Source organism: Microcaecilia unicolor, chromosome 8 (assembly GCF_901765095.1).
Source record: "Microcaecilia unicolor chromosome 8, aMicUni1.1, whole genome shotgun sequence".
Lineage (NCBI taxonomy): Eukaryota > Metazoa > Chordata > Amphibia > Gymnophiona > Siphonopidae > Microcaecilia > Microcaecilia unicolor.
The window spans coordinates 243,347,904-243,373,768 of record NC_044038.1 but is presented as its reverse complement, the minus strand read 5'-3'; the positions used below and the strand labels follow the sequence as shown (position 1 = coordinate 243,373,768).

The following is a 25,865-nucleotide window of genomic DNA, read 5'->3' as shown; positions in this document are numbered from 1 at the left end:
TCTGGTATGCCTTTGTGAACAGGTGGGCTTTTAACGATTTCCGGAAGTTTAAGTCGTGCATTCTTTTCGTGATGTTTGGAAGTGCATTCCATAGTTGTGTGCTTATATAAGAGAAGCTGGATGCATAAGTTGTTTTATATTTTAGACCTTTGCAGCTTGGGAAGTGGAGATTTAGGTAAGAGCATGCTGATCTTTTTGTGTTCCTGGTTGGGAGGTCTATAATGCCTGCCATGTAGGCTGGGGCCTCGCCATCAATGATTTTATGAACTAGGGTACAGACCTTGAACGCGTTTCGCTCTTTGATTGGGAGCCAATGTAGTTTTTCATGTAAGGGCTTAGCACTATCGTATTTCGTTCTTCCAAATATGAGTCTCGCTATGGTGTTTTGGGCAGTTTGGAGTTTCTTCAAGTTGATGCTTCATGTCCAGAATATCTCCGAATTGACTGGTGAGGGATGTGCACATAGATCGGAAATGGCCCCTCCTCTGCTTTTCTCCCCATCTTTCTCTTAGCAAAGTCCCTGCATAAGTTCAAAAGCAGCCTGTCATGATGATTCTCATTTCACTGTACCAACCTCAACTTAGTCCTTCTCAAAAGACTCACAGTTCCTACCAACCTCAGCTTAGTCCTTTTCAAAAGACTCACAGTTCCTACCAACCTCAGCTTAGTCCTTTTCAAAAGACTCACAGTTCCTACCAACTTCAGCTTAGTCCTTCTCAAAAGACTTACAGTTCTTACCAACCTCAGCTTAGTCCTTCTCAAAAGACTCACAGTTCTTACCAACCTCAGCATAGTCCTTCTCAAAAGACTCACAGTTCTTACCAACCTCAGTTTAGTCCTTTTCAAAAGACTCACAGTTCCTACTAACTTCAGCTTAGTCCTTCTCAAAAGACTCACAGTTCCTACCAATCTCAGCTTAGTCCTTCTCAAAAGACGCACAGTTCCTACCAACCTCAGCTTAGTCCTTCTCAAAAGACGCACAGTTCCTACCAACCTCAGCTTAGTCCTTCTCAAAAGACGCACAGTTCCTACCAACCTCAGCTTAGTTCTTCTCAAAAGACGCACAGTTCCTACCAACCTCAGCTTAGTCCTTCTCAAAAGACGCACAGTTCCTACCAACCTCAGCTTAGTCCTTCTCAAAAGACGCACAGATCCTACCAATCTCAGCTTAGTCCTTCTCAAAAGACGCACAGTTCCTACCAACCTCAGCTTAGTCCTTCTCAAAAGACGCACAGTTCCTACCAACCTCAGCTTAGTCCTTCTCAAAAGACGCACAGTTCCTACCAACCTCAGCTTGGTCCTTCTCAAAAGACGCACAGTTCCTACCAACCTCAGCTTAGTCCTTCTCAAAAGACGCACAGTTCCTACCAACCTCAGCTTGGTCCTTCTCAAAAGACGCACAGTTCCTACCAACCTCAGCTTAGATCTTCTCAAAAGACGCACAGTTCCTACCAACCTCAGCTTGGCCCTTCTCAAAAGACTCACAGTTCTTGTGTTGCTCAGATATTTCTGTTGCTAGCCATCCAGAAAAAAGGGTGTGATACAATGTGATACAATAGTTTATTACCCAAAGAATTCCAATAATTTGGCTTCCATAATAAGAGACAAAGGACTGTTTTCTGGGATGTAGCAAGTGTAACCATATTTAAGCTGCTGCTTCCAGACCATTTGTTTGAGCAACAAAAATTTTAAATTGTTTTTTTTAAGTTTTTACCTTTCTTCATCCAGCTCTTGAATCACATGCTCAGAACTTTACATTAAGTTCAAAGCTTTTCAGAGAGCTTTTCTATCCCGATGCCATCAGGATGTTACCCAGTTCTGTGCATGATCGATCCTGCTGCCTACAGAAAACACTTGCTTTACCTGGCTAAACTGTGTTTTAGCTGGATTTGTCTTTTGACTAATAACCTCCGTGTGACTTTTGTTTTTCTTTTGTGCTTGTTCAATAATTTTAACCATATGTTTCGTTCAAAATGCTCCAGTTGCTGCTGAGTCAACAGCCCTCCCCCTTCTGACGCCTCCCACCGATCAGAGAGAAAAACTAATTACACTTCACTTATCAGCAGCGCTGCTCTCCATAATTCATTTTTGTTCAAATCATTTCAGCATTAAGTGGTATATTTAAGATTCAAGGTAATTCGAATGTTTTATCATAACTATAACAGTAATCATCTCCCTGACTTCTCATGTGTTGCGAGGCTCATTTGAAAGTTGAATAGGAAAAAAAGGACTTGAGTGCAGAGAGGAGGGGAAGGTAGGCAGGTGAAAATGCTTGCAAAACGTGCCAGGCCTGTATTTTATTCTTTTACATCCCATATTTCTTACATTTGTTTAGTTGTTAAGTACGGAGTGCCGTACACTTTTAAAAATAACAATTCCCCTATTAGTCACACACACAAAAAAAAAGGTTGACTCGCAGAAGTGGCAGGTTTTAAAGCTTTATAGCGGAGCTTGTACCAATTCATCCGCACACTGGGGCAGGTGCTTGATCTTAGATAGACTCTATATTATAGGTAAAAGGTTTCTTCCCTCACCCCCACCCCATTCGCCTTTTAAGGCGGCCACATCTCTTAACCCTCAATCACAATGTTTTTGTTAGGAGCCAGAAATTGCACCGCCTTGTTGATCCTCGTTGATTTTAGCGGCCAAAGCAATAACTGCTCTCAGCCAGCTAAATTACTCACTCCAGACCTCCCCCTGTTTGCAGGACCTGGGTCCTTCAGTACTATACCCAGGCCGGCAATCAAGCTCTGCTAAGTGTCTTAAGTGTTTTCTCTGCAGCTGAGTCTTTATTTTCTTACTGGGACTGGCCAAGCCATCAAGGGTAATCAGTGCAAGAGAAGCACTTTTCTTCACACTTCATTTTGCCTGGATTTGAAATTCCTAAGAATAGGGTTTGGCCTGTGAGAAGCCTTTTCAGTTTTCTTGGTATGTTATTTATTTGATGCCATAAGACTTGGGAGGAAAGTCCCGGATGGCGGGGGTGCTACTTTATGACTGGATGAAAGACTGGTTCAGGTTCCATCTTGCAGAGGTTTAACCATGCTCTGATTTTCTCTGACTGAAACTCAAATGTTTCTGTCTGTTTTAGTTTTTTTTGTTTTTTTTGTTGTTACATTTGTACCCCGTCCTTTCCCACTCATGGCAGGCTCAATGCGGCTTACATGGGGCAATGGAGGGTTAAGTGACTTGCCCAGAGTCACAAGGAGCTGCCTGTGCCTGAAGTGGGAATTGAACTCAGGACCAAAGTCCACCACCCTAACCACTAGGCCACTCCTCCACTGTTGCTACTATTTGAGATTCTACATGGAATGTTGCTATTCCAACATTCCATGTAGAAGTCGGCCCTTGCAGATCACCAATGTGGCCGCGCAGGCTTCTGCTTCTGTGAGTCTGACGTCCTGCACGTACGTGCAGGACGTCAGACTCACAGAAACAGAAGCCTGCGCAGCCTTCTACATGGAATGTTGCTAGTGGAATAGCAACATTCCATGTAGAATCTCCAATAGTATCTATTTTATTTTTGTTACATTTGTACCCTGCGCTTTCCCACTCATGGCAGGCTCAATGCGGCTTACATGGGGCAATGGAGGGTTAAGTGACTTGCCCAGAGTCACAAGGAGCTGCCTGTGCCTGAAGTGGGAATCGAACTCAGTTCCCCAGGACCAAAGTCCACCACCCTAACCACTAGGCCACTCCTCCACTGTTGCTACTATTTGAGATTCTACATGGAATGTTGCTTTTCCACTAGCAACATTCCATGTAGAAGTCGGCCCTTGCAGATCACCAATGTGGCCGCGCAGGCTTCTGCTTCTGTGAGTCTGACGTCCTGCACGTACGTGCAGGACAGACTCACAGAAAAAGAAGCCTGTGCAGGCTTCTACATGGAATGTTACTAGTGGAATAGCAACATTCCATGTAGAATCTCCAATAGTAGCAACATTCCATGTAGAATCTCCAATAGTATCTCTTTTATTTTTGTTACATTTGTACCCTGTGCTTTCCCACTCATGGCAGGCTCAATGCGGCTTACATGGGGCAATGGAGGGTTAAGTGACTTGCCCAGAGTCACAAGGAGCTGCCTGTGCCTGAAGTGGGAATCGAACTCAGTTCCCCAGGACCAAAGTCCACCACCCTAACCACTAGGCCACTCCAGGTTTGTCAGGCTGTTCAAGATGGTTGGCAGATTTTTGGTTTGTTTTGTTTGTTTTGAGATTCCAGCCCAATTGGAACCTGCTCCAATCTGATCTGTAATCCAGTGGGCCTTCGTTGATGATCACTGAGGAGTTCACTCATTTCTGGTACCTGTTTCCCCTCTCACTTAGCTTAGCCAGTGCATCATAACATAGTAACATAGTAAATGACGGCAGATAAAGACCTGAACGGTCCATCCAGTCTGCCCAACAAGATAAACTCATTTTACATGGTATGTGATACTTTATACCCGAGTTTGATTTGTCCTTGTCATTCTCAGGGCACAGACCGTAGAAGTCTGCCCAGCACTGTTCTTGGACTAAACGTTCTGAAGATTCTGGAATCCCAGTTAGTAGCAACATTCCATGTAGAACCCCAAAGAGTAACGTGGAGGGGCATAATCATAAGGGGCGCCCAAGTTTTGCTGAGGACGTCCTCGCAAAACTTCCCGGCGAAGGGGCGGGGAAACCCGTATTATCGAAACAGGATGGACGTCCATCTTTCGTTTCGATCATACAGTCGGGGACTCCCAAATCCTGAAATTTAGGTCATCCGTAGAGATGGTCATCCCTAGACTTGGTCATTTCTGATTTTTGGCGATAATGGAAACCAAGGACGTCCATCTCAGAAATGACCCAATGCAAGCCCTTTGGTCGTGGGAGGAGCCAGAATTCGTAGTGCACTGGTCCCCCTGACATGCCAGGACACCAACCGGGCACCCTAGGGGGCACTGCACTGAACTTCATAAATTGCTCCCAGGTACATAGCTCCCTTACCTTGTGTGCTGAGCCCCCCAAAACCCACCAGCCACCACTACAATAGCCCTTACGGGTGAAGGGGGGCACCTAGATGTGGGTACAGTGGGTTTCTGGTGGGGTTTGGAGGGCTCACATTTACCACCACAAGTGTAACAGGTAGATCCTCCAGCAATAATGTGGACCAGAATCTTGTTCTTGCACCAGCCAATCTATTTACAGGATTCACATTCACAGAGCTGCTGGTCTGAAGGAACCAGGGCTGTAGTCCAAGAACTGCAACAAATTTGAAAGAGAAAATGTTCGTGCACTATAACTTTGAAACCTGATGCAGGTGCGAATTACCCAAAGACTCTTGCATCTGTTTACGTGCAGAGGTCTTTCACAGAAAATAGTCTACCTGTGTTTTCTGATCCTCTCCAGAACTCCCCCCCCCCCCCCCCCCCCCCCCCCCCCCAGAAAGGTCTCTCCTAAATTTTTACATGCTGTGGAACACCAGGCTTAGTTTTAGCTGTGATGAGAGAAGCCAGTTTCTAGTTAGCCACTTTTCTGACAAAATGTTCAAAACCCTTTCCACCTTGAATTTGACTGGATCCTGTTTGGTGGTTCATAATTGCATTCATTCCTCAGAAGCTTCTTCAGCAGTATTGAGAGTTCTGGACAGTGTTAACATCGGGTAATAGGGTTGTTCAGCTCAGGAATTTTTATGTCATGTTTTCTGTGATTTACAGGAATATTCATTTTGTTTTGGGGGGGGGGGGGGTTGACTGGCATTTTTTTTATTGTTATGGGAGCAGTGTTGTGTCTGCTCTTTCAAAAGAGTGTCAATTAATTGAATCCCAACGCTACAGTATATTTATGTTAAGGTACAATAAAATTATTATGGTAGCAAGGGACCTTGGCTGTGACTCTTTTTCACGTGAGGAACACAGCCCCGCGTTTCACATGACTCATCATCGGTCCCTAATTAATGCTCACTATAATGAGTAAATCTTTATTCAAAACCTAGTACTTGCTATCTTAAAAATGTGTTAAATTGATATCTTTTAAATCAGTTAACTTGAAAGCGTACTTAGATCAGTATATTTCATACCCAGGACCTCCTGGAGTGAAATATTGGGGGCTCATTTTCAAAGAAGTTAGACATACTTCTAACTATCTTTTTACCCTCATCTCCCCTTACGTTCCCGCCCATAACCTCCGTTCACAGGACAAATCCCTCCTCTCAGTACCCTTCTCCACCACCGCCAACTCCAGGCTCCGCTCATTCTGCCTCGCCTCACCCTATGCTTGGAACAACCTTCCTGAGCCCATAGGCCAAGCCCCCTCCCTGCCCATCTTCAAGACTTTGCTTAAAGCCCACCTCTTTAATGCTGCGTTCGGCACCTAACCCTTACCGTTCAGTGAATCCAGACTGCCCCAATTTGACTGCCCCTATCGGACCGACCGTTCAGTTGTCTATTAGATTGTAAGCTCTTTGAGCAGGGACTGTCTCTCTTTGTTAAATTGTACAGCGCTGCGTAACCCTAGTAGCGCTCTAGAAATGTTAAGTAGTAGTAGTATTACATATAGCAGTGATTTAACCAGAGCTGAGATTGTGATGTCATAATGCCTCATTCCACCAATGCCTAAGAGCCAACCTCATCAGTGATGTCATAATGGCTCGACTGTCCTATACTTGGCCCACTTCCCCCCTTAGTGTGAAGAGTTTCAGTCTCTGGTATCCAGAGCTGAGATTGTGATGTCATAATGCCTCATTCCACCAATGCCTAAGAGCCAACCTCATCAGTGATGTCACAATGGCTCGACTGTCCTATACTTGGCCCACTTCCCCCCTTAGTGTGAAGAGTTTCAGTCTCTGGTATCCAGCTGAGATTGTGATGTCATAATGCCTCATTCCACCAATGCCTAAGAGCCAACCTCATCAGTGATGTCACAATGGCTCGACTGTCCTATACCTGGCCCACTTCCCCCCTGAGTGTGAAGAGTTTCAGTCTCTGGTATCCAGAGCTGAGATTGTGATGTCATAATGCCTCATTCCACCAATGCCTAAGAGCCAACCTCATCAGTGATGTCACAATGGCTTGATTGTCCTATATTTGTCTCACTCTTATCTATTAGATTGTAAGCTCTTTGAGCAGGGACTGTCTCTCTTTGTTAAATTGTACAGCGCTGCGTAACCCTAGTAGCGCTCTAGAAATGTTAAGTAGTACATACAAAGCACCATAGAAAACGATTGTATTTTGTGTGTCTGAGCGCTTTGAAAATGATCTAAGTACACTTTCAAGTTAACTGACTTGAGATATCAATTTAACAACTGTTAAGATAGCAAGTCATTTACTAATTATGGTGAGCATTAATTAGAGCCCGATGATGAGTCATTGAGCGGCGGGGCTGTGTTTCTCGAGGCGTGAAGTCCTTGCATTTTGTTGCATCTTAATATGAATATATAACAGCTTTGGGATTCAATAAGTATATAGTATTTGTTGCCCCCCCCCCCCCTCAGCTAAGTAAGGATTTGTGGATGTTTATCGTTTCTTTCAAAAGTGTGCACGCTTTCCTGATGGCTTGTGCATATACTCACTATTGGGAAGGCGAGTGATGTCTTTGTAAAAAGTGTTCACTCTTTCATAAGGAAGTGTGTGCAGACTCATGAAAACAGTACTTGTTGACTTTTTGTTGTTTCAAACGGGCGTAGCCAGACTTCGGCGGGAGTGGGGTCCAGAGCCCGAGGTGAGGGGCACTTTTTAGCCCCCCCCCCCCGGCGCCATTGACTCCCCCCCCACGATTGTCGACCCCCCCCCCCGCCACCACCACCAACTTTGACTCCCCCCCCCCCGCCGTGACCCTCTCGACCCCCTCCTCCCTCTGCCAACCCTTCCCTGCCACTGCTGTCGCCTATCTTTGCTGGTGGGGGACCCCAACCCCCGCCAGCCAAGGTCCTCTTCTTCCCGCGCAAGGCTTTGTTCAGTTTCTGTGAGTCTGATGTCCTGCACGTACAATGTGCAGGATGTCAGACTCAGAAACAGAACGAAGCCTTGCGCTGGAAGCAGAGGACCTCGGCTGGCAGGGGTTGGGGTCACCTGCTAGCAAAGGTAGGCGATGGCGGGTTGGTGGCAGGAGGGGGGTCAAGAGGGTCATCGGCAGGGGGGTCCAGGGCCAAATCTACGGGGGCCCAGGCCCCCGTGGCCCCACATAGCTAAGCCACTGGTTTCAAATGAATTCACATCCCTAATAACAGTATGGTCAGAGCCTAAAGATCATCTGAAATCCTAACTAATCTGTCTTCTGAGACATATCATTGGACTTTTCAAAAGGATTTCAGGTAGTTAAACTCCCACAAATTACTTTGCTGGACACAGTGAAGGAGTTTGCTCAGTATTGGAGGTTCTGAAGCACCAGCGGAACTGGCACATGTGCTACAAAAACCAGTGATTTTCTTTCACCATAAAACTGCCAGATGCTGCATGGGATTAGAGCAGTCTCATTACCTTACATAAGAACATAGCATAAGTGTTGCCATACTGGGACAGACCGAAGGTCCATCAAACCCAGTATCCTGTTTCTAACAGTGGCCAATCCAGGTCACAAGTACCTGGCAAGATTCCCAAAAAAGTAAAACAGATTTTACGCTGCTTATCCTAGAAATAAACGGTGGATTTTCCCAAGTCCATTATTATGGCAAATAACTTTTCTTTTAGGAAATTCTCCAACCCCTATTTTAAACCCTGCTAAGCTAATTGCTTTTCCAACATTCTCTGGCAATATATTCCAGAATTTAATTAAACGCTGAGTGAAGAAAAAGTTTCTCTGATTCGTTTTAAATTTACTACCTTGTAGCTTCATTGCTTGCCCCCTAGTCCTAGTATTTTTGGAAAGAGTAAACAATCGATTCACTTCTACCCGTTCAAACCCACTCACTATTTTATAGACCTCTGTTATCTCCCTTCAGTTGTCTTTTCTCCAAGCTGAAGAGCTCTAGCTGCTTTGGCCTTTCCTTGTAGGGAAGTTGTCTCATCCTCTTCATCATTTTTGTCACCCTTTTCTGTACCTTTTCTAATTCCACTATATCTTTTTTTGACACTCGGTGACCAGAATTGCACACAGTATTCGAGGTGGGCCAGAAATTTTATGGGATTAAAAAATTAGTGTTTCATCAGTTTGTGTCAGTGATTGTTTACTAACATCTGTTATACTGGCAGTGTTTCAGTTGATCAAATGTTGACGTCACTAATGGAAAGTAACTATGTACCAGTGAGAGGGAGGAGTTTTTATTAAATAGATAGGGCCTCTGAGTACAGGATGTGCCAGGATGTTAGTACTGTAAAGGGAAGGTTGTAAATTATATCGCAGCCAGAAAACATACCACACCAAGTGATTCCACCAATGCATTAAACATTATCATTAATGGAGATTCTAAAATTGATGAAATGCACTGGGAATTGTGGGTTGTGAGGCTGCAGTAACATGTTGTATTTCAGGCCAACCTTCCACTGCTTCAGCGGGAACTGCTACATTGTGCTCGAGCAGCCAAGCAGACCCCATCGCAGTATCTGGCACAACATGAACACTTGCTGCTGAACACGACCACCGCCTCCCCTGCAGACTCCTCTGAGCTGCTGATGGAAGTCAACAGCAACGGAAAGAGGCACAGTCCTGACAGGTAAGCTACAGAAATGAAGAGCGCTTGCAGCTTCAGACCGGAAGGCTGAGCAGTGACTCTCTTCTGCCTCCTGCTCTTTTGAACCTATTCCTTCTTGGGCTACAGCAGTCTCTCCTTATACGGTCTGTGCCAGAGCCGGTGGTGGGAGGCGGGGCTGGTGGTTGGGAGACAGGGATAGTGCTGGGCAGACTTATACGGTCTGTGCCAGAGCCGGTGGTGGGAGGCGGGGATGGTGGTTGGGAGGTGGGGATAGTGCTGGGCAGACTTATACGGTCTGTGCCAGAGCCGGTGGTGGGAGGCGGGGCGGGGATAGTGCTGGGCAGACTTATACGGTCTGTGTCCTGAAAAGGACAGGTACAAATCAAGGTAAGGTATACACAAAAAATGGCACATGTGAGTTTATCTTGTTGGGCAGACTGGATGGACCATGCAGGTCTTTTTCTGCCATCATCTACTACGTTACTATCCAGCTTATAATCGAACGAGAAAAACGCCCAAGTTCCGACCTAAATCGGGAGATGGACGTTTATCTCACAAAAACGAATAAAGCGGTATAATCGAAAGCCGATTTTTGGGCGTTTTCAACTGCACTCCGTCGCGGATGCGGACAAAGGTTATGGGGGCGTGTCAGAGGTGTGGCGAAGGCAGAACTGGGGCGTGGTTATCTGCCAAACAAAGATGGGCGCATTTCACCGATAATGGGAAGAAAGTATGCGTTTTTAGCTAGAATTTAGGACACTTTTCCTGGACCCTGTTTTTTCACGAATAAGGCCCCAAAAAGTGCCCTAAATGACCAGATGACCACTGGAGGGAATCGGGGATGACCTCCCCTGACTCCCCCAGTGGTCACTAACCCCCTCCCACCACAAAAAAATGATGTTTCACACATTTTTATTTTCACCCTCAAATGTCATACCCAGCTCCCTGGCAGCAGTATGCAGGTCACTGGAGGAGTTGTTAGGGGGTGCAGTGGACTTCAGGCAGGTGGACCCAGGCCCATCCCCCCCTACCTGTTACAATTGTGCTGCTTAATGCTTATTAGTCGTCCAACCCCCCCAAACCCACTGTACCCACATGTAGGTGCCCCCCTTCACCCCTTAGGACTATAGTAATGGTGTAGACTTGTGGGCAGTAGGTTTTGAGGGGGATTTGGGGGGCTCAACACACAAGGGAAGGGTGCTATGCACCTGGGAGCTCTTTGACCTTTTTTTTTGTTTTTGTAAAAGTGCCCCCTAGGGTGCCCAGTTGGTGTCCTGGCATGTGAGGGGGACCAGTGCACTACGAATCCTGGCCCCTCCCACGAATAAATGTCTTGGATTTATTCGTTTTTTAGCTGGGCGCTTTCATTTTCTATTATCGCTGAAAAACAAAAACGCCCAGCTCACACATTGTTGAATAAAACATGGGCGTCTATTTTTTTCGAAAATACGGTTCGGTCCGCCCCTTCACTGACCCGTTCTTGGAGATAAACGCCCATGGAGATAGGCGTTTTCGTTCAATTATGCCCCTCCATGTGTGCATCCTAACTTAACTCAGTTTGGCTCTTGCTCATTCTATAACTGTGCACCTATACATAGGACTTGATATATCATCTTTCTGTGGGTTACGATCAAAGCGGTTTACATAGTATATATAGATACTTATTTGTACCTGGGGCAATGGAGGCTTAAGTGACTTACCCAGAGTCAGAAGGAGCTGCGGTGGGAATCAAGCCCAGTTTCCCAGGATCAAAGTCCGCCGCACTAACCACTTAGGCTACTCCTCCACTAGCAACATTCCATGTAGAATCTCAAATAGTAGCAACATTCCACATAGAATCTCAGATAGCAGCAACAGAATCTTAAATAGTAGCAACATTCCATGTAGAATCTCAAATAGTAGCAACATTCCAAGTAGAATCTCAGATAGTAGCAACAGAATCTTAAATAGTAGCAACATTCCATGTAGAAACTCAAATAGGGAAAGGGAAAATGGGACTTGATATACTGCCTTTCTGTGTTTTTTTGCAACTACATTCAATGCGCTTTATATAGTATATACAGATACTTATTTGTACCTGGGGTAATGGAGGGTTAAGTGACTTGCCCAGAGTCACAAGGAGCTGCAGTGGAAATTGAATCCAGTTCTCTAGGTTCTCAGGCCACTTTAATGACTAGGCTACTCCTCCAGTCCAATATTAGTGTATATTGGCTAGATACATGCATATGCGTTTAGAGTGGTATGTAATTTTGCACCTGATTGCAGTTGATATGCATAGAAATTTGTACCCCACCCAGAGTCCACCATTGTGTAGTCCCACCTGCAAACTACGGGTTATGTAAGATATGTCCAGTATAACTCGTTCCCCATCCATTTCTGTTGCACAGGAGAGAGGAAACCAGCTTTGAGCGAGACCCAGTGCAGTCTGAGCCACCTGCCAAGAGAGTGTGTACAATCAGTCCGGCACCCCGGCACAGCCCGGCTCTGAGCCTGCCGCTACAGTTCCACCCAACGCCGCCTCCACTGCAGCACTACAGCCTGGAGGACATCCCAGCCCCGCAGTTGTACCGAGATCCCTCCAAGGTGCTGGAGCACCGAGAGCCCAGAGATCGTCATCACAACCAGGGTGAGCCAAGAGACTCCTATAATGCATTTAAAGAAATAGCACAGAAACCCATTTTTCCATCATGTCCCTCGTTCCTGCCTTACTAGTTCCTTTTTGTTGTATGGATTTCCTGTTGTTTTCTTCCTAGGTAACATTAAGAGCATATCAGAAAGAGATTTATTTTCTCATTTTACAAATTATAACAGCGGCCCCTTTAATTCTAAAAGGTCAAATCACAGCTGCTCACTTAGGAGGTACAGTAGCCCAATCAGTCTGCACCTCACCGCAGGCTGATGTAGTTGCCCAAAGCAAGGTGTCGAGGTCTTCTGCTTTGAAGATGCCTTCTAGGGGTTTGGCTGAGGGTTATCGCAGCCAGCAGCAGGTCATACAGTGGTCCCAACATAGAAACATGACAGCAGATAAAGGCCACATGGCCCATCCAGTCGGTCTGCACCATCCACGATCTCCTCCTCTCCCTAAGGCATCCCACTCGCTTGTCCCAGTCTTTGTCTCCACCACCTTCACTGTGAGGCCGTTCCACAAATCCAACACCCTGCCTATAAAGTATTTTCTTAGATTACTCCTGAGCCTAAAGCCTTTTAACATCATCCTATGCCCTCCCATTCAGTTTTTCTATGAATTGAAAGATACACTCCTCTTGTGCGTTAATACCATCAAGGTATATTTTGTTGCAAAATAATGTTTATTAAGAAAAAAAAAAACCCCAGCAAGAATAAACATTCCAATAACAAAAAGTACATTTGTAAGCATACCACCAATGCTACATATTTTCTCTCCCCCCCCCCCCCCCCTACAACCCCAAACAAAATGGACACAAAAGACCTCCGGACCTGGTGGTATCTTATCCGAGTCCGGAAGCATAGAGTGATTGAGGTCCGAGTGCCAAGAAGAGCAGAACAATTGACAGTTCAGCTGAAATGTATACCAGCAAGCAGGGTGATTCCATCCAGCCTTGTAACGCCATAAACTGTAACGGTATACAGTAAATTCAACCATTGATTCTTATTTTGGAGACTCTTCACTCATCCATAAGAACATAAGAATAGCCATACTGGTTCAGACCAGTGGCCCATCTATCTAGCCCAGTATCCTGCTTCCAACAGTGGCCAATCCAGGCCACAAGTACCTGGCAGAAGCCCAGTTAGTAGCAACATTCCATTTAGAATCTCAAAGAGTAGAAACATTCCATTTAGAATCTCAAAGAGCAGCAACATTCCATGTAGAATCTCAAAGAGCAGCAACATTCCATGTAGAATTTCAAAGAGTAGCAACATTCCATGTAGAATCTCAAAGAGTAGCAACATTCCACATAGAATCTCAAAGAGTAGAAACATTCCATTTAGAATCCCAAGTAGTAGCAGCATTCCACGTAGAATCTCAAAGAGTAGCAACGTTCCATGTAGAATCTCAAAAGGGTAGAAACATTCCAGAATCTCAAAGAGAAGCAACATTCCGTGCTACCAATACCAGGGCAAGCAGTGGCTTCCCCATTTCTGAACTTTCTTTCTTTGGTTTTTTTTTTTTTTTTTTTTTTTTGGGGGGGGGGGGGTGGGGTGGGGTGGGGAATAGCATTCATTGCAGCTAATAGTTCAAAAGTGACTTAAACGAAATAACCAACGAGATCCACCAGAGCTTCCAGATAATACACTCTTGGGCGGACTCATTCAAGTTAAAACTCAATGCAGAAAAAACTCAGTGTCTAGTTCTCACCTCCCAATACAACACAAACAACTACCCTACAATAACCACCCCCTACTGCACACTTCCTATCTCAGAAAATCTGAAAATTCTTGCAGTCACCATTGATCGAAACCTCACTCTCGACACCCACGCGAAGAATACAACGAAAAAAATGTTCCAATCAATGTGGAAACTCAAAAGAATAAAACCTTTTTTCCCAAGAAACATCTTCCGCACCCTAGTACAGTCATTAGTGATAAGCCACTTGGACTACTGTAACGCTCTGTACACAGGCTGTAAAGAACAGACCATCAAAAAACTGCAAACAGCCCAGAACACCGCAGCCAGACTCATTTTTGGAACACCTAAATACGAAAGTGCGAAACCCCTAAGAGAGAAACTGCACTGGCTCCCACTCAAGGAACGAATTGAGTTCAAGATCTGCACGATTGTACACAAAATCATTCACGCAGATGCCCCACTCTATATGTTAAACCTAGTGGACTTACCGCCCAGAAATGCCAAAAGATCGGCCCGCAAATTCCTCAATCTGAACTTCCCCAGCTGTAAAGGAATGAAATACAAACAGGCTTATGCTACTACCTTTGCGTACAAAAGCACACAGTCTTGGAACGCACTACCCATGGCCCTGAAAACCATGACCAATCTAACAAGCTTTGAAAACACATCTCTTCAACAGAGCCTACAAAAGTCACCCTCAATGAAACAAATCATTCCTTAAACTACCCAAGTACACCAAAAAAAACACCTCTCACACGACCTTGCGTAACACCTTCCGTCTAAATCCTCTTTCACCTCTGCTTAAGATCGACTGTTTTTAAATCATGTAATGACGTTATCATATCTATACTCTGTAAGCCACATTGAGCCTGCAAAAAGGTGGGAAAATGTGGGGTACAAGTACAATAAATAAATACGTCTTCACAGATGAAGAGAGAATTAAATATACCTGGATGGGCTTGCAAGACCCATGCATCTTGTCTGGCGTGATGTGTTAGGACGGTGTGTATAGTCTGAAAAGCCTGTACAGACAATTTTCTCCTAATTCTTTGTGGATCCAAAGAGTTCAGAATATGCAAATGGAGGGCCCGTTTTGTAACCGGGTGACTCCGCTTACTGCCCTAAGGACATGTGGTTAGAGCCTGTTTTATATAACACTATTTGGGCATCCAGATTCTGTTATGGATGCTAGCATTACCCGGTATCAGTACGCCCTGTTTCTTTTTTTTATTTATAAGAAGTCTTTATTGAAAATGCACTCTTTACAACATGCAAGATTTTACAAACTGTAAATACATTATCACATCTAAATCCAGATAGCATTAATACCATGTAGTACAGCTCTTCAATATAGCGTAGCATCTTTTTGCATCTGTTAGTAACTTCAATATTTATAAGAGTTTTCAAAGTTAACGACCCTCCTTTTTAGTACGCCCTGTTTTAACGTGCCCGCAATCACATCGGCCTCAACGCGGTAGGAATGCACGCAACACGGTATTCTATAAATTATACACATAAGTGGGAGCCGTGCCCATTGCCCTTGAAGTTACATGTCACACCACTGCTAGCGCTTCCATGGGTAATGTGCATAAGTCCAAGTATTCTTTAAATTAATGCACACAAGGGGAGTGTAGTTAGAGAATTGCCTTTACGATACAGATGTCCATAGTAAAGCTAGTTAAAGGTACCAACAGTTGCTTACGATGCCACAGAACACATGACGGGGTTACACAGAGATAGTGTAATGCAGGTCCAGTGCTGTTGGCTTTAAAACAGTGCTTGTCAATCTTTTTGTGCCTGTGACCCCATGACAGTGGCCAAATACATTTGTGTGACACTCCCCACCCCCTTGAGTTGCAGAATAATGCTGCACCTATGGAGAGCCCACCAGTCATGACCCCAATGTGAGATTTGGGAAGCTGTGATCTAGAACATCACATGAAGGGCTGAGCGAATGCATTGATCTTGTGGCTCCATCTAGTGGCCATCAGCAATGTTTAAAAATCATCTTAACTATTGATTACTAAAAAAATAATTTTATTTTGTTGTTGTGTAATTGAATAGGTGGGTTAAATGGAGGCTATCGGGATGAATTGGTGGATCATCGCTTGACTGAGAAGGAGTGGGCAGATGAATGGAAGCATCTGGATCATGTAAGACCTTGATAAAAGCTGTATACCTGAGTGAGATATGGGTGAGACATGCCATAGGATGGCTTTTGGATGTTAATGTCTCCAGATTTGGAGACCTCCTCATGTTCTGAACTTATTTATTAGGAGTAATAGGGTAAGTAAACTGAAGTGAACGTGACAAATAAAATACAAAGTAACTTCCTGAAATAAATTTTCGTCCTTGGGAAGCGCCCGTAAAGTTCAGCTAAAAATCAGTAGCTGCTTTCTGTTCCCTGAGTTCCAGCAGGATGTCTCGTCTTTTCGGGTGGGGTGAGCGCGGTCTTCTTGCTGCAACGGAAAGATACGGGTGGAGGGAGTGGGGGTGGTTTGAAAGGTGGTGTGACTGAAGGGATGAGTGAGGTGGAGTTTGCGTGTTGGAGGATTGAGAATAAAAACTGAGGGGGAAGGGGGTAGGGGATGGGTAAGTGGAGGGAGGAGTTTGCTAAATCACAAAGCATGAGTGTAGAGGTGAAAGGTAGGCGAAGACTAAGTATAAGGTGGGTAGAGCACCTAGGCTGCGGGGGAGGTGGGGGGGGGGGTGTTTGAGTCGGGAAGAGTTGTGGGGTGTCATGCTGCATGGGAGGGAGATCAGGTTAGGATATAGCTGACGTCAAGGTGGTTACCTTAAATGTGGATGGGATACATTCACCTGTAAGTGTACTATACTGTTGGGTATGTTGAGGCAGCTGAAGTTATCTGTAGTCTTCCTGCAAGAGATGCAGCTCACAGATATGCATGCTAAGCTCAAGAGAGAGGGTTGGTCAGTGTGGTTTTTTCTCGTCTTCAGGAAGGGAGTCAGAGGGATGTAATAATTCAGATTTTATATGCTAGTCTGGCCCCACCCAGTGCATTCCAGGATGCGTAGGGCAGGGCAGTGCATTTTGTCGGAGGCAGGCAGGAGCATTTAGGGGGTTTGGGAGGGGCTTTGGTGAAGGGTCAGGGTGGGTGGGTGCCACTACACACCAAGGAGTGTATTTTTTGGGTGGAGTGGAGGAAGGGAGGGGGGGCCTACTAGACCAGTGTTTCCCAAGTCCAGTCCTGGGGTTCCCCTTGCCAGTCAGGTTTTCAGGATATCCACGATGAATATTCATAAGCTTGATTTGCATGCACTTCCTCTATTTTATGCAAATCTTTCATGCATATTCATCGTGGATATCCTGAAATCCTGACTGGCAAGGGGTAGTCCAGTACCGGACTTGGGAAACACTACTTGTTGAGTTTAGGGAGGGCAGGAGGGTTGTCACTAGGGAAGCTTTGTTTTTTACTGCAAGGGGGGATCAGGTTGGGCTACTTTGCCAACGGTTTGCCTTTTTTTTTTTTTCTTGGTTAAATGTCTCCCTGTCATTAAGTGAGCCTGTTGCTGCTCACGCACTGACAGGTAGGATAACATTTTTCAGTGCGCTGTGTATTACTGCTAGTTTGTGTATAAAGTTGCCTACAGTTTTTCTAAGTCTTTATCCTGGATTATGTAAATGTCTTTTATTTTGGTTCAGGTGTTGAACTGCATCTTGGAGATGGTGGAGAAGACCAGGCGCTCCATGGCAGTGCTGCGTCGCTGTCAGGAGGCGGATCGCGAAGAGCTGCACTACTGGAAGAGACGGTGCAGTGAGAGCACCGAGGGCAGGAAAGGGGGCGGCGAATTCCTCTCCAGGCAGCACAGTCCGAGCAGTTCAGACTCGATGAGCAGCGGTAAGGAAGCCTTTGCTAGAGGTACTGCAGTGCGCTGACTCCTGCTTGTATTAAGCTTTTAAAAGAATTCTGAAACTTGAGCTCTGACTAGCCTGTCTGTCCCTTATGACTTTGGAAGCAAGCAAAGATCGGCTTTTCCGGCTGAGAACTCTAGTTTTGGACCCTTGTGCCTCTCATAGGAGGCCTGGGGCATTGCTTCAGGCTCTGCAGTGGATACCAAACATAGAGGTGCTTTGGAGAGAACTTGCTGGACTTACAAAACTAGAAGTTAGGTGCATAAGTAAGTGGGGTTTGGGGTAGGGCTAAAAGTTATACGGAGAGTCATGAAATTCAGCTGCACTTCGTCTAACTTATGCAGGTTCAGTCTCAATCTCGGCATTTAGAAGTCGCTGAATCCAAAATAAATTGCTTCCAAGTGGTTTACAAAAGGAGATAAACAATGAAATAACAGATTTTGAACAAAAAATCAATAAACAAAGAACCAACATGATATCGCCCTAAAAATATTTTTCAGAAAGAAACACTTTCAAATGTTTACAAAATAAAAACAGAATTAGATTTTTGTTTTATCAGATAAAGGTAACCTGTTCCAAATTTGAGGACTCCAAAAGGAGAGCGAATTCTCAAGTATTGTTTTCAAATCAGACACATTTACATGGGGGAAAATTAAGCAAAAAAGTGATCTAAACACACAAATGATAGGAATAACTTCAAATGAATAAGTCATCCATAAAATAACCTGCTGGCATTTTCAGCATTCAGGTTTAATTTCAGTGCCTGGCAGAAAATTTATATAATGTTATCCTTATAAAATATCCCTTCAGCTTTTTTTTTTTTTTACAAGGAGTGGCCTAGTGGTTAGGGTGGTGGACTTTGGTCCTGGGGAACTGAGTTTGATTCCCACTTCAGGCACAGGCAGCTCCTTGTGACTCTGGGCAAGTCACTTAACCCTCCATTGCCCCATGTAAGCCGCATTGAGCCTGCCATGAGTGGGAAAGCGCAGGGTACAAATGTAACAAAAATAAAATAGATACTATTGGAGATTCTATATGGAATGTTGCTACTATTGGACATTCTACATGGAATGTTGCTGCTATTGGAGATTCTACATGGAATGTTGCTACTATTGGAGATTCTACATGGAATGTTGCTACTATTGAGATTCTGTTGCTACTATTGAGATTCTGTTGCTACTATTGGAGGTTCTACATGGAATGTTGCTATTCCACTAGCAACATTCCATGTAGAAGGCTGCGCAGGCTTCTGTTTCTGTGAGTCTGACGTCCTGCACGTATATGCAGGACATCAGACTCACAGAAGCAGAAGCCTGTGCGGCCATATTGGTGATTTGCAAGGGCCGACTTCTACATGGAATGTTGCTAGTGGAATAGCAACATTCCATGTAGAATCTCAAATAGTAGCAACAGTGGAGGAGTGGCCTAGTGGTTAGGGTGGTGGACTTTGGTCCTGGGGAACTGAGTTTGATTCCCACTTCAGGCACAGGCAGCTCCTTGTGACTCTGGGCAAGTCACTTAACCCTCCATTGCCCCATGTAAGCCGCATTGAGCCTGCCATGAGTGAGAAAGCGCAGGGTACAAATGTAACAAAAATAAAATAGATACTATTGGAGATTCTACATGGAATGTTGCTACTATTGGAGATTCTACATGGAATGTTGCTATTCCACGCTGCGCAGGCTTCTGTTTCTGTGAGTCTGACGTCCTGCACGTACATGCAGGACGTCAGACTCACAGAAGCAGAAGCCTGTGTGGCCACATTGGTGATCTGCAAGGGCCGACTTCTATATGGAATGTTGCTAGTGGAATAGCAACATTCCATGTAGAATCTCAAATAGTAGCAACAGTGGAGGAGTGGGCTAGTGGTTAGGGTGGTGGACTTTGGTCCTGGGGAACTGAGGAACTGAGTTTGATTCCCGCTTCAGGCACAGGCAGCTCCTTGTGACTCTGGGCAAGTCACTTAACCCTCCATTGCCCCATGTAAGCCGCATCGAGCCTGCCATGAGTGAGAAAGCGCAGGGTACAAATGTAACAAAAACAAAAATAAAATATATATTTATTAAAAACTGCAAAATACAAATTGTACGACTTAACAAAGTCAATCTTACCAAACCAAGAAACAGAGGAGAAAAATGTATCATCCATATCCCAAGAACCCCCCCCCCCCCCCCCCCCCCCCCACACACCAAGCAAAATTGTCATGCACATCTTCAGGTGCACTATGACGAATCCCTTCAGCTTTTTATAGAATACAGAGTTTGTTACATCTGTGATTGCATGGCAAAACCTGCCAAAACATTAGCCTTGTAGTAGCAAAGAAACGAGCCAGGATTTCAGCGGTATCCCTGATGGAAAGTTAAGGCAAAGCCGTGTTTTCCTTCCTTCTCCTGGAAGAGATTTGCAAGTGCTGGGCTTTTGTTACGTGCAAATCTCTCTTATGTATATTGGTTACAGGTTGGTTAGGTGGACCTCCAGGAGAGGACTGGGAAATTCTGTTCCAAAGAATGGCGTCTGTGTTTCACTGGTAACTCTGCAGTTCCTACAGCTGTTTAGCTTTTTTTCTTTTCTTTCCATGATGATGAAATCTGAGAATAAAATGTAGATCAGTTAACTAGACTGCAGTGTGACTGCCCCGCCCCCCCCACCATGTTTTATTCCTGCAGATTCACAGCGGGAGTTCAGCAGTCGCCCAGGAACAGGCTACGTGACGGAAGAAATCTGGAAGAAAGCTGGTAAGGAACTGGGTGTCTTTCTGTACTCGGTTTCTACTGGATTTAAGTGAAGGGGAGAGGTAATGGAAGAGCATATGGAGTACAGCAGTGTCCTCTCTGTTCTGAGTTAGTTCTGTACACGCTTCTGTTTCCTAGCTGCAAACCTACAGAACAACACGCCCACAGTGCACATGCACAAAGCGTGATTTCTGTGGAACAACATTTGCATTTGTGAATGCCCACATAGAAGTGTATTTTCAAAGCATTTCAACTTGCAAAGTTACATACAGGCATATTTTCAAAGCACTTAGCCTTACGAAGTTCCATAGGTTACTATGGGGTCCTTTTACTAAGGTGCACTGAAAAATGGCTTGCAGTAGAGTAGGTGCAGGTTTTGAGTGCGCTCCGATCCATTTTTCAGCTCGCCTGTTAAAAAAAAAAAAAGGGCTTTTTTTTTTTAACGTTTTTGCCGAAAATGGTCGTGTGGCAAAATGAGAATTGCTGCGCGTCCATTTTGGGTCTGTGACCTTACTGCCAGCCATTGACCTAGCGGTAAAAGTCTCACGTGGTAACCGGGGCGGTAATGACCTACCGTGTGAAATGCCACTTGGCGCGCATCCGAAAATAAAAATTATTTTTCGGCCACACGTATCTGATGCTATTACCGCAAGAACCACGCGGTAACCGGGCGGTGACTTCATTTTGGCGCGCGTTGGGCATGTGTAGATGCTTACGCACCTTAGGAAAAGGGCTCTTATGTAACTTTGGAAGTCTAAGTGCTTTGAAAATGAGCCCCATAGAGACATAGTAAATGATTACAGACAGATCAGGTGTCCAGCTAAGGACTGGGCAAACTTCTATGGTCTGTGCCCTGAGAATGGCAAGGACAGATCAAACTGGGGTATACATATAACGTATCACATACCATGTATAATGTGTTTATAGTGTTGGGCAGACTGGATGGACTGTATAGGTCTTTTTCTGCCATCATTTACTATGTTACTCTGGGGTCCTACATGGAATGTTGCTACTAATTGGGATTCCGGAATCTCGTAATTCTTTAGGATTCCAGAATCTTCAGAACTTTTAGTCCAAGAACTGGGCAGACTTCTACGGTCTGCGCCCTGAGAATGGCAAGGACAAGTCAGTCGGGTATACAAATAAATATCGCATATCATGTAAAATGAGTTTATCTTGTTAGGCAGACTGGATGGACCGTACAGGTTTTTTTCTGCCATCATTTACTATGTAACTGCCAACCACATAATATTGACTTCTTCCAACCTTAGATTTTCTTATGTTCTTGTTTGGTCTCTACCATGCTGGGTAGGTGAGCTTACAAGCTCCAAAAAACAGCCAGGCTGCTAAGCTCACACCCAACGCCGGCCGCCTCACCTAAACAATGTCGTTTTTACTACCCTGGTTCTTCAAGTGTCGTGATGTTTTCTTCAGTGGAAACTTATCGGACTTTGCTGTTTCCTGACTTTATGATCAGTTGAGCCTGTTTCTCGCAATTTCTTCAGACTATAGTCTACACTTACCCTCTTCCACCTCTTTTCTGGAAACTGTTCTGTGAGAACCATAACTTTATCCAGGTACAAATTTTTCATAAGGATCAGATCCTCCTGTCTGTAAACCTGCTTAAAACAGAATAGCATCTGCATGTTTCAATGTGATAAGGTCTAGGTGGTGGTGACCTTGTTTAGGTGAGGTGGCTGGTGTGAGAGTAAGCTTCTTGCAAATTTATTCAGGATGATATATCCCGAATTTTATTAAAATTGATCAAGTTTTGACAGATATGCAGAATTGTATAGGGTTGTTTTTTTTTTTTTAAAATAGTGTAAATCTTTCGTGTAAGATGATTTCCAGTACTTGCCATTCTAATTGAACTGTGGCTAATGGATTGTGTGTCCCAACTGCACAATTTAAAATTTTTAGCACTTGAGAGACCCTATTTAGTAGCCACATACAAAGAAGCACAAGAACTGAACACTGACACAAGAGAGACCTAAACATCTCCAATGACCTCAAGCTAGCCAAGCCCGTAAAATACAACAGCTGAGAAAGTTAATGGCATGCTTGGTTGCATAAGTAGAGGTTTCATGAGCAGGAAAATAGAGATATGGCCTTTCTGTAAGCCTCTCGTGAGATCCTACCTTAATGTGTTCATGTTGGAGGTCGTGCCTTGCGTACCCACTTCTTGGATGAAAAATATGCACTTGGGTATGACTATAGCAGTTCAACATGCAGTAACCTTGTTTCACCTTGTGAACCAGCATGAACGTGACCAAGCTGAAGTGGTCTTTGGGATTTAAGAGCAGTACACTGTGTGCTACAGAAATACGTCAGCCGATATTCTGCTTATGACCAAGTGCTCTTACTTGTCCTTGATATAAATCTTGCGGAACATTCTTCAGCAAGCAATTTTTTTTGTTGTTTTTTTACAAACGTCATATGCATAAAACCAACATAAATTGCATTGTATTATCTAAGAAAGAGTGGGCACTTGTATTTTTGTTTTTTTTCCCTTGGTATCTGGTAATTTATATTTTCGTACCAAGAAGACCCTGGCTGAATATCTTGTTATGCATTACGTGTGGGCCAGTACAGTTGTGTCTTGGCCTAGCGCTATCTTATTTGTAAAAAGTCTGACTTGCGCATGTTTGATAAGAAATATCCTGCTGCCTGGCTGTATGGGGGAGGAAGGGGGGAAATGATCCTTGCTATATGCCAGCAAGAAGAATTTTAAGCTTTCCATCTTCAGTCTTGGGTCTCTAGAGCTGAGGAATATGAATTGAGTTTTTATACTTCTCTTTGTGTTGATGGTTGTCCTACTGTATTTCACACTTTTGCCACCTTTGAGGTGATGGTCTTCCAGTATGACATCGTGAGTGTACTGATGGTTTTGTCTGATCTTGGCAGAGGAAGCTGTGAATGAAGTGAAGCGGCAGGCCATGTCAGAAGTGCAGAAGGCTGTGGCCGAAGCGGAGCACAAGGCGTTTGAAATGATTGCATCGGAGAGGGCCAGAATGGAGCAAACCATAGCAGATGCAAAGCGGCAGGCCACCGAGGATGCATTCCTGGTCATTAACGAGCAGGAGGAATCCACAGAGGTAGATAACTGTAGCAGTGTTGTAACATTTGCTGGGTGATGAGGAAGAAATGGAGGGAGGAGGGGGAGGAGGCATATAATACTGATGCACACTGCAGTCTCTGCAGTACAGGGTGAGCCCTGAACTGCAGATATTCCAAGGACACAGGGGGGAGCACAGGAAACACTGAACTTACCTCGAGTTGTCAACTGTCTCCTGACCTGAAGCATGGGTTCAGCCTAGGGAAGAGCCTCGCCAATTTGCTTCATTTCTTTGATAAAGGTGTGAATAAACCTATGGATAAAGGTGAGCCAGTTGATGTAGTGTATCTAGATTTTTAGAAAACGTTTTGACAGCTTTCCTTATGAGACTCCTGATAAAATTAAAAATTCATGGTATGGGAGGCAATGTTCTGCTGTGGAATAGGAATTGGTAGGGTTACACGGCCATTTTTCTCAGTGGAGGAGGGTGAATAGTGGAGTGCCACAGGGATCCATGCTGAGAGCGGTTTCTATTTCCAATATTTATAAATGATCCAAAAATTGGAATGACAAGTGAGGCAATTACATTTGCAGATGACACAAAACTGTTCAAAGTTGTTAAATCACACATGGACCGTGAAAATTTGCAGGGGAGGCCTTAGGAAACTAGAAGACTGAACATCCAAATGGCAGATGAAATTTAATGTGGACAAATGCAAAGTGTGGCCCATTGGGAAGAATAATTCCAATCATAGTTACCTGATGCTCTCTTCTGTTTCAGAGCTGCTGGAATTGTGGTCGGAAAGCCAGCGAGACGTGCAGTGGGTGCAATATTGCCCGATACTGTGGCTCTTTCTGCCAGCACAAAGACTGGGAGAGGCACCATCGAATCTGCGGGCAAGGACTACAGAGCCAGACCAAAACACTACCCACAGTCACAGGCAGATCGGCAACAACCAAATCACTAGAGGCAGTTCCAAGCCCGGCCCTGGACAAGACATCTGCAGCCACTTCCCGGTCATCTACTCCAGCTTCTCTGACGGCTGTAGACGGCAGTGGGCTGTAAAGAAACAGATTTTATGACGTGTGTTCAAGGACTTCATTGCTCCAATAATCGGAATCTCTAGTTCATGAAGGTTCGAAGCGAACATGGAGCCTGCTGAAAGGGATCCATGTGTGACATTCAGTAATGCCGAGGGTGTTCTTATGTGTATTGAGTCTACATCTAAAAATGGTGGTGTAGCAAGAATAAATCGTGGACTATTAAATGAGGAAAACATTTGTGTGATGCATCTTATATTTTAGATAAATATAAGGCAACGTTTTGCTCTGCTCGGCACTCACTCGCTCACTTCTGTAACGGAACTTCTCCTGACGGCCTCGGGCTTTGCTGTGTTTTCTCCTGAAGTTTATTGGCAAGTACAGTTGGGGGCTAAAGACGAGGAAGGAAGATGTTTAAATAACCAGCGGGAAAAAAAAAAATCAGGTTCATCGATTTGAAAGAACTTATTTGTTGATGTGTGTAAAAAAAAATATGTTGATGTCTGGGAAGGTTCAGTTAGATTTTCACCCATGACCACAAAGAATTTAAAAACTTTCTAGTGTGCATATTTTGACTGTGTTTGATCAGATCGTGAAAGCCATAAAGCTTCTCTAAGCTGTGTACAGAAGGCGGATGATTGGAGAGAGACCAGACACTGGGGCCAAGGTGGGAACCTTGGATGAAGACATTGACTTGCTGAATTTTTACTTGCCATCAAATAAGTAATAACCTTATCAGTTTTTTGTGCCGTCACCTAATGTCCCATTTCTTTCACAGTGATACCTTTGTTGTAAAACTGTTTACAGAGTCACATAATTAAAGTAAGATCATTGAATGCTGTGTTCCAAGACTTTTTGATCATATATTTTTTTCTCTCTTTACTAGCTAAACATGTGTTTTACTTTGCCGGTTCCTGATGAATGAAAACAGATTGTGAAGTTCAGTTTTTGTGTATTCTGCTTTCATCATCTCATGAAGCAGTCTGAAACTTTATTCTAGTCAAACGATGCCAGGGACAGAATGAGCATAAGATATGCAATGCTGCATTTCCACGGGAGCAGTGGCAGGTTGTAAAAATCAGATTTTTGGTTCATAAATGAAATGGGTATCTCCTGGGTGTGGATGTGCGTTGCATTGTTCTGATCTACAGATTTGGATTTAGCTCATGCCCTTTTCCTTGGTAACTCAAGGCAAGTTATATTTTAGGTTCAGTAGGTATTTTCCTGTCCCCAGAAAAGGTCTTA

General features: G+C 44.4%; 1 protein-coding gene across 3 annotated transcripts in view; it reads left to right on the top strand.

Annotated features, from left to right (window-relative positions):
* The window catches only part of CBFA2T2 (CBFA2/RUNX1 partner transcriptional co-repressor 2), a 169,583-nt gene extending 144,127 nt beyond the window's left edge, over positions 1–25,456 (top strand). For 2 of the 3 annotated variants that reach the window (XM_030211706.1, XM_030211707.1), the window contains exons 5-11: positions 9,431–9,612; positions 11,979–12,217; positions 15,983–16,071; positions 17,583–17,778; positions 20,459–20,527; positions 23,429–23,619; positions 24,361–25,456. In XM_030211706.1, coding sequence (XP_030067566.1) covers positions 9,431–9,612; positions 11,979–12,217; positions 15,983–16,071; positions 17,583–17,778; positions 20,459–20,527; positions 23,429–23,619; positions 24,361–24,645 — 1,251 coding nt within the window. In that variant the 3' untranslated portion in view covers positions 24,646–25,456. The remainder of the gene's footprint in view (positions 1–9,430; positions 9,613–11,978; positions 12,218–15,982; positions 16,072–17,582; positions 17,779–20,458; positions 20,528–23,428; positions 23,620–24,360) is intronic. The other variant, XM_030211708.1, reaches the window with a different exon arrangement.
* The last annotated feature ends 409 nt before the right edge of the window (positions 25,457–25,865 follow it).